General features: G+C 47.1%; 1 protein-coding gene across 1 annotated transcript; it reads left to right on the top strand.

Annotated features, from left to right (window-relative positions):
- Positions 1–3,302: 3,302 nt before the first annotated feature.
- Positions 3,303–6,482, top strand: RPL17 (ribosomal protein L17). The gene is made up of 7 exons (XM_084780676.1): positions 3,303–3,327; positions 4,011–4,063; positions 4,190–4,230; positions 4,511–4,645; positions 4,877–4,975; positions 5,707–5,898; positions 6,402–6,482. The coding sequence occupies exons 2-7, from the start codon at positions 4,024–4,026 to the stop codon at positions 6,447–6,449; spliced, it is 555 nt and encodes a 184-aa protein (XP_084636802.1). The 5' UTR covers positions 3,303–3,327; positions 4,011–4,023; the 3' UTR covers positions 6,450–6,482.
- The last annotated feature ends 1,672 nt before the right edge of the window (positions 6,483–8,154 follow it).

The raw sequence follows: 8,154 nt of genomic DNA, 5'->3' as shown, positions 1-8,154 counted from the left end.
AGCAAGGGATGAGGGCAAAGGGAGCAACACAGAGTCTGAGAGAAGCCATCGTGGATCATACAGAGATCTATCTCTCAAATGCAACATTAGGACCGTGCCTTGATTCTGATTTGAACAAACTGTAGAGACTTTTGGGGGGAGCAGGAAAAAAAAAACCTGCTTTCAAACTAAGATATGAGCATTATTGAGGCCCTGCTGTTGACAGGATAGTTTGATGTATACTGATGGAATCATGGTTACATTCAAAACAGAGGATGCTGGGAGAAGACTATCTGGAGGAAAAAGAAATCTTACTCCATTAGAGACACACACCGAAGGTTTCCAAATCAAGGGATCTGAGAGCCAGGTGTGATGGCACGAGCCTTTAATCCCAGCACTGGGGAGGCAGACTAGGTTATCCCTGCCTGTTCTGAATTCACTTTGTAGACCAGGCTGGCCTTGAACTCACAGTGACCCGCCTGCCTCTGCCTCCTAAGTGTTTGCATTAAAGGTGTGTGCCACCACGCCCGGCTAAGATTTATTTATTTATTTTTATATATACAGTGTACACCTGCAGGCCAGAAGAGGGCACCAGAACTCATCATAGATGGTTGTGAGCCACCATGTGGTTGCTGGGAATTGAACTCAGGATCTTTGGAAGAACAGACAGTGCTCTTAAACTCTGAGCCATCTCTTCAGCCCAGTTTTCGAACAATTGTCAGAATAACTTGATCTTTATTTTTTAAACAATACACGGGAAAGTTTAATCATAAATTTCCCCGAGTTAAAGCTAATGTGTTTACAAGATTGTCATAGCAACATAACTTGAGCTAAATATTCTTTAAAGAAAAAACTTGACCTTCTTCCAGTCTCACACCAACAGGTATGCTATCCCAGCCTAGGGTTCCTCTATTGTAACATATCTGTAAAGCATGATGTTCCGATCCATCTTCTATTGCTCTAAAAGAAGATTCTAGAAACTTTTCTACAGGTAACAATGTCTAGCCAGATACTGTTATGTCAAGGTCTCACCTTTCATGTATCATCTGCTTAGGTGCTCACAGTCAGAGCAAAAAGCTCTAGCATTGTCTCAAGCCTTTGGCCCGGATGTCCTCTTTCAACATTCTCTGAGGGAAAAAATTTTCCCTGTATGATTTTCCTTAGGGCTGAGAAATAAACAGAAAAAATAGTTTCAGGAGAACTTGCAGATTTATAAACAACATTACACCTGGACCATACATAATATTTAAGGGCAGTGGTGATCAGCTGGAGATCTTTGGAACTTTGTTAAGCAAAGCCTCAACCGCTGTTCTGGATGCCTAGAGATCATGCTGGACAGTCGGAAGTCTATGGAACTTTGTCAAGCAAAGCCTCTACGATTTGTCCTCATGTCTGCACAGGGGAGTTGGGGTGAGTGTATCATTCCTTCCTGGTCTAGAGCTCTTTAACAGTCCTCTGGAACTTCTTACCCCAGTGGTGGGGATCAAACCCAGGTCTTGATAGAGTTTAGGCAAATAATCTATTTAAGCATGAGTTATATGTTCATCCAAGAGATCCCCGGGAAAAATACTGAGTTTGATATCTAGGTGTATCTAGCTCAAGAAAAGAATTTGTTTGGGAGTTTACAGCCTGTAGGAAAAGCTTGTGGAGAAAGGGAAACTCTAGGGGGAAAACCCACACTATCCAGTATTTGGTACTGAGGGTAGAGGGCAGGGGAAGACCTTTCAGTCACTTGGAGTTTGAGTTGCCTGGAAGTGTTGGCACAGATGATCTAAACCCAAGCTGTCACAGAACCAGAGAAGTGACCTTGGGCCAGGAAGAAAGGGGGGAAAAATGCCAACAGGTTTTCTGCAACCAACAAAGATCTGGAATTGGCACTGAGGAATGGTAATCATTTGAACCAGACTCTTCAGTTAGCCTCATCTTCACAATTAACATACAAGTGACTGACTCAGACACACACACACACACACACACACACACACACACACACACACTCCTTAGCCTCCCAAGGCACATCAGGTCATTTTGTGGAGGCAGGGTCTCATGTAATGCTGGCTGGCCTCGAATTCTTTTTACTTTACTTTTTAAAAATTAGAGTTATAAGCCGGGCGTGGTGGCATACGCTTTTAATCCAACACTCGGGAGGCAGAGGCAGGCAGATCACTGTGAATTCGAGGCCAGCCTGGTCTACAAAGAAAGCCCAGGATAGTCAAGACTACACAGAGAAACTCTGTCTCGAAAAAAACCAAAACCAAACAAACAAAAAGCCAAACCAAACACACACACACAGGAAACAAAAAACAAAAAATAAAATATTTACTTTTACGCGTATGAGTGTTGTGCCTGCAGGTATGTACGGGTATGCTTGGTGCCTACAGAGTTCAGAGGAAGGCACCTAACTCCCTGGAACTGGGGACACACAAGTGAGCTACCATGCAGGTGCTGGGAACCGAACTCTGCTCATATTTAAGAGTAACAAATACAGCCGGCGGTGGTGGCGCACGCCTTTAATCCCAGTACTGGGGAGGCAGAGGCAGGTGGGTATCTGTGAGTTTGAGGAGGACAGCCAAGGCTACACAGAGAAACCCTGTCTCAAAAAACCAAAACAAACAAACAACAACAAAAAGCGTAACAAATACTATTAACTGCTCAGTCATCCGTCTGGCCCTGGTCTCTATTCTGCGGCCTCCACTTAGCAAAATACTAGAATTATGAGGGAGCTGGGCTCAAACTTTGCGAGGTCCACTCCCTCTACCTCCGGAGTGCTGGAATTAAAGGCTAGCACACCCATCCCTGGCTCGGGCCTTTCATCTTAACTGTCCATTTACAAACCACTTTTAAAGGGTACATGCTGACAATATTCAAATCTATCAAACTACGATGGATAGATAAACTTCTCGTTCATTTCTTTTTTTTTTTTTTTCCGAGATAGGGTTTCTCTGTGTAGCCTTGGTTGTCCTGGACTCACTTTGTAGACCAGGCTGGCCTCGAACTCACAGCGATCCGCCTGCCTCTGCCTCCCGAGCGCTGGGATTAAAGGAGTGCGCTACCACGCCCGGCTCTTCATTCATTTCTAATAACTCCTGTCCTGTGCTTCAAGACCGCTTTAATTTCCTTATACTTAAAACCCATATATTTCTATTATGAAATTTTAAAAAGGGAACTTTGAGACAGTCTGTAAAGAATGCACTTGCTTAACACTCTAAAAACATCCCACACTCCCTTCTTTCTCGGCCCTCCCTCTCGCCGGATCGCGGTCCTCCGGCGGGAAGTCTCGCGAGAGTTCGCGGTCTCATGAATTCTCCCAGCAGCCCTCACGCTTCCTCTTCCTGTAAGCGGCCCGAGGTGAGTGTTACTCGGTGTCAGGCTCTCGGGGACGAATCCTCCGTCATCGCCGCCATCGTGGCTTTCGGGGGGCGTCTGGGCGTCGCGGGCCCCGGCATCTGAGCCCCGAGGGCCATGGGTCGTCGCCGTAGGCGGCCGCGCTCTGTGCGCAGGGGCGCGCGGAGCCGGGAGACGGGGCCGCGCCGCCGGCCGAGCACGGAGCGGGGTGGCGCCCGGTGCAGGCTCCGTGCGCGGCTCGGGACGTGGGTGTGTGGGACGTGCAGGGGCTGGGGCTGCGTTCCGCCACGCTAGTGCTACACCCGGCCGTGCTGGTGCAGAGGCGCGGGGGCCGGGGAGAGCAGCCGTCCTTCGGGGGGAAGGCGCCGGCCAGGTGCCCCTGCTTTAAACGAGGGGTAGGTAGCCATTAAAACACGCCGTGGTGATGATGATGGTGGTGGTGTGTGCGTCTGTAGTCCCAGCACCGGGGAGGCTGAGGCCGCAGGGTCCACACACAAACCCTGTGCCGAGGAGAAGGAAAAGTCTGATGAGCCAGGAAAAGAGACGGCTGCGATGATGTCACTTCTTAGGACACCTTTGGATTAATCGTGAAAGTAACTGTTCTCTGAGCAGCTGGTAATACTTGTGGCTTAAACCCGGTGCCTGCTAGCTGGCTGTTCACCTAACCAGCTTGTTGATGTTCACAGGGGACCTGCGAAGATGGTTCGCTACTCACTGGACCCGGAAAACCCTACAAAATGTAAGCGACTACAGTGTTGACTCGTGGGTTTGGTTGGTTTGGGGTTTTTTGTTGTTGTTTTGTTTTGGTCTCTATGGGCTGGACACAACAAAAATTGAGTTTTTCCTTTTGCATTTTTTTTTATAGCATGCAAATCCAGAGGTTCAAATCTTCGTGTTCACTTTAAGGTAAGGGAGTGGTGGTCGTGTTACAGAATTGTAGTTTGCTCCTTAGAAAGGCGGCTACAGTGATGACTTACTTAGGACACCTTTGGATTGACCGTGAAAAGAAACACATTCTGAGCAGCCGCCTTCTAGAAGGTTGTCGTCTGGGGTGTGAGTGCTTGAGTGAAGCTTGGCAGTATTGTGGGACAGGGGTTTATAATGACAAGATGACGGAGCTGGGGCGCTTTACTTTGGATTTATTTCTCTTCCAACGCCTAACCAAAACTGTCTGGCTTGTATTTAGAACACCCGGGAAACTGCCCAGGCCATCAAGGGTATGCATATCCGGAAAGCCACCAAGTATCTGAAAGATGTCACTTTAAAGAAGCAGTGTGTGCCGTTCCGACGCTATAATGGTGGAGTCGGGAGGTGCGCCCAGGTGAGGAATCTTAAGTCCTGCTGCAGATTGTGAGACAGTGGGGCAGTTGGGGCTGAAGTCTACTGTGCAGTCAGCCTGGTTGCTGTGATGACAGTCTTAGGACACCTTTGGATTAACCGTGAAATGAAACACACTCTGAGCAGCCATGGTGCTCGCCATACTTTAGCTGGGTCTAACTGATTTATTTAGCTGATTTATTAAGAATAACAAGACTGTTTCTCCCTTTTTCAGGCCAAGCAGTGGGGCTGGACTCAGGGTCGGTGGCCAAAAAAGAGTGCTGAGTTTTTGCTGCACATGCTGAAAAATGCGGAAAGTAATGCTGAGCTTAAGGTACCTGGGCCATTGCCATCCATTTGTGTGTCTTGATGTTCCTACTCGGATATGTATCCACGAGTATCTTGTCATGTTCTGGGAGTGACATGTGCCTTTCATTTCTGCACCCCAGAGACATGGGGGTCTTTTATGTTTAAGGGCAGTCTGGCCCACATAGTGTTAAAAGGCAAAAAAACCACTTGACTCTCGTGACTGGCACTACAGAATCTTGCCTAAAGATGTTCAAAAGCGTGGTGTGCTGTGTCCTAAGGTTTCCTCCATCCTTGTACTTAAAATAAGCCTTTTCCTTGGCCTGGGAATTTAGGCTATTGATGAGTGCAGATAAGGTGTGGCGCCCCAAGAGAAAATTGTCTTTTACCTTGTGGCATTTTGGGTGCTGTAGAATAGTTTGTTGTAGTAAAGAGGTGTGTTGAATTTCAGGGTGTTTGGGGTGGACAACAGTGTCCAGGGGCAGGGAGAATCATAACTCACTCCATTTGAAAATCCCTCTCAGGGATGTCATAACCTGTGGTAAGAGGGCTGCAGGAGACTGGGCGGCCACATCTTGCCTAACAACCTTAAGGGTTACAGACGACATGTGCTTTACACACTAAGATAAGGTTATAAGAATTACTACCTAAAACACCAAGTATGACGTTGCACTCAGCCGCCTTAGTAGAGATTGGCGCGGGATGCTGAAGCTTACCGCAAACCATGCTTGTCTGATTTCTCCCTTCTCCCCGTTCCAGGGTTTAGATGTAGATTCCCTGGTCATTGAACACATCCAGGTGAACAAGGCCCCTAAGATGCGCCGACGAACTTACAGAGCCCATGGCCGGATTAACCCATACATGAGCTCCCCCTGCCACATCGAGATGATCCTCACTGAAAAGGAGCAGATTGTTCCAAAGCCCGAGGAGGAGGTGGCACAGAAGAAGAAGGTAAGCCGCTGGGTTTGGCTGGTATGTGCTACTAGGGCGATTAGCTGTGTGGTGTGTAACAAGCATGTGGGGACGGTTCTGACAACCCCTTTACCCACTGAAGTGTAGTTTCTCTGGCAGTTACCTATGGCCCCACTAGGTTAGTCATTGCATTTGGTTTATTAGGACACTTGTTTTGTTTTCTGGTTCCTCCCCGCCCCCATCCCCCTCCCCAGATGGGTTCTCTGTAGCTCTAGGTATCCTGGGCTCACTTTGTAGACCAGGCTGGCCTCAAACTCAGAGATCCACCTGCCTCTGCCTCTCAAGTGCTGGGATTAAAGGTGTGTGCGACCACTGCCGGGCTTCTCTTTTCTACTTAATAGTTTGGCCTTTTTGGCACCTGATGTTGCCCTTTGCCCTTGATGCTCTGTAGTCTTCACTAGTTGAGCTATCCCTGCCTTCCTTGACTTGAGTGGATTTCTTCTATACAAGAAACTAAAATGGTCCCTTCTTTGTCTTCTCAGATATCCCAGAAGAAACTGAAGAAACAAAAACTGATGGCACGGGAATAAATTCTGCATAAAATAAATGCAGATAAAAGTAAAGGTCTTTTGGTGGTCTTTATTTACAAGCAGATTGTCTCAGAGATTACATGTTAGATAAATAAACCCTGTTGGGAGAGATGTGTTGTAACATGGTGAAGAGGTTTTTATGAAGCAGTGGAACAGATTGACAAACATTTGACTAAGATGTGAAAGTGACTATACCACTATTGAATTAGCACTTACTGGGGAACTTTAGGTAGAAGACTATAGATAGGTATATGGTCTGTTCATTTAGGAACTATTGGGTAGATAAACCTGTCTCAGAGGGAAAAGGAATTCTTTGAAATTGATCCTAATAATTAAGTTTGTGAGTGCCCCTGCACTTAAAAATCTTACTGATTTGGGGGGAAGGGATGTGCAACAGTTTTCTATCATCTGGAACTTGGAGCTTAGCTTTTTTTTTAAAGGCTGTGGGAAGGGTTAGTTTATGACTGCATGCATGCTGTTACACAGTGTACCTCTTAAACTCCAAACTCCAGAGACTCTGATACCCTGCATTGGCCTATCACATAGCTAGGGGCTTGACTTTACTGTTATGCATAGGTATTCAAGTTACGTGTTCACTAACTGAAAACCTTGATGTTGCCTGTCAGTACTGCACCCCTAAACATTTTTGGTATACATTTGCCTATTTAGGACAGTTTATAAAATTCCAGTTAGTATGTGTGTGCCCCTTTGCTACTGTCTGAAAGCACTATCGAAGGTTTGTGCTTGACCCGCATAGAGTATCAAAAACCTGGACTGAGGGAATGACCCAGGGCGAAAGTACTAAACGTAGGTTTACAGGACCCACATGATGGAAGAACAACTACTTCAATTCTGTGAGCATGACCCATGGCACATGAAATGCCATTTTTATCTGTTGACAGTCTGTGCACGTTTTGTAGCAACACTGATTCTCGCGAGCCCTTTTGGTACAGGGCACTGTAGGAAGTTTGATTTCCCCTCCCCCCCCCCCCAGCCCCCCTTTGGATACTGTTTTTGAGATTGGGTTTCTCGGTACAGGGCACTGTAGGAAGTGGTTTTTTTTTTTTCTTTCTTCCCCTTGGGATACTTTTTTTGAGGTTGGGTTTCTCTACCTCACTTTGTAAACCAGGCTGGCTTCCAGCTCAGGTCCACCTGAGATTAAAGAAGTGGGCCACCACTGCCCGGCGATATTAGGTAGCCATCGGACTGTGTGTATCAGACGATGCCAAAGAGGCTTTGTGTTTAGCCAGCTATGACAGGGCTCCAAGTTCACCAGCAGACCAGGCGGTTGTAGTAAGAGTAGCAGCTGCTATGGTTGAGTGCTAGAAACAACTCAATCCCTAGTGTTTACCCTCCACATTGAGTAATGGTCCAGAAGTCGGCTAGACCTCAGGGTGTACAACTATACTCCCAACTTCGGGAGACACCTTGATTCCTGACTTCAAAATCAGTCTGAGCGGCTAGTGTGAAAGCCCCCCCAAAGTAGTTTGGTTTAGCAAATCTGACCCTGAAAACTTATTACGTTCCTTTCCTATTGCTGGTGATTCCTAATCCTCGTGCTCTGGGGCAACCCAGCACAGGTTTTTTCCCTTTAATCTCAAGCCAGTCAGGTGCCTGGGAAATTGGCTTCCGCTTTCAGCACCGCCCTTTCCTACTCGGAGAGGGCATGCGTGCGCCTTTAGCAGCGGCGCAACTCCGGAAATGC

The sequence above is a fragment of the Acomys minous genome (genome assembly GCF_964271855.1).
Source record: "Acomys minous genome assembly, chromosome: 4".
Taxonomy (NCBI): Eukaryota; Metazoa; Chordata; class Mammalia; order Rodentia; family Muridae; genus Acomys; species Acomys minous.
Note: the sequence above shows the minus strand (reverse complement) of the source record. Positions and strands in the feature narration are given on the sequence as shown.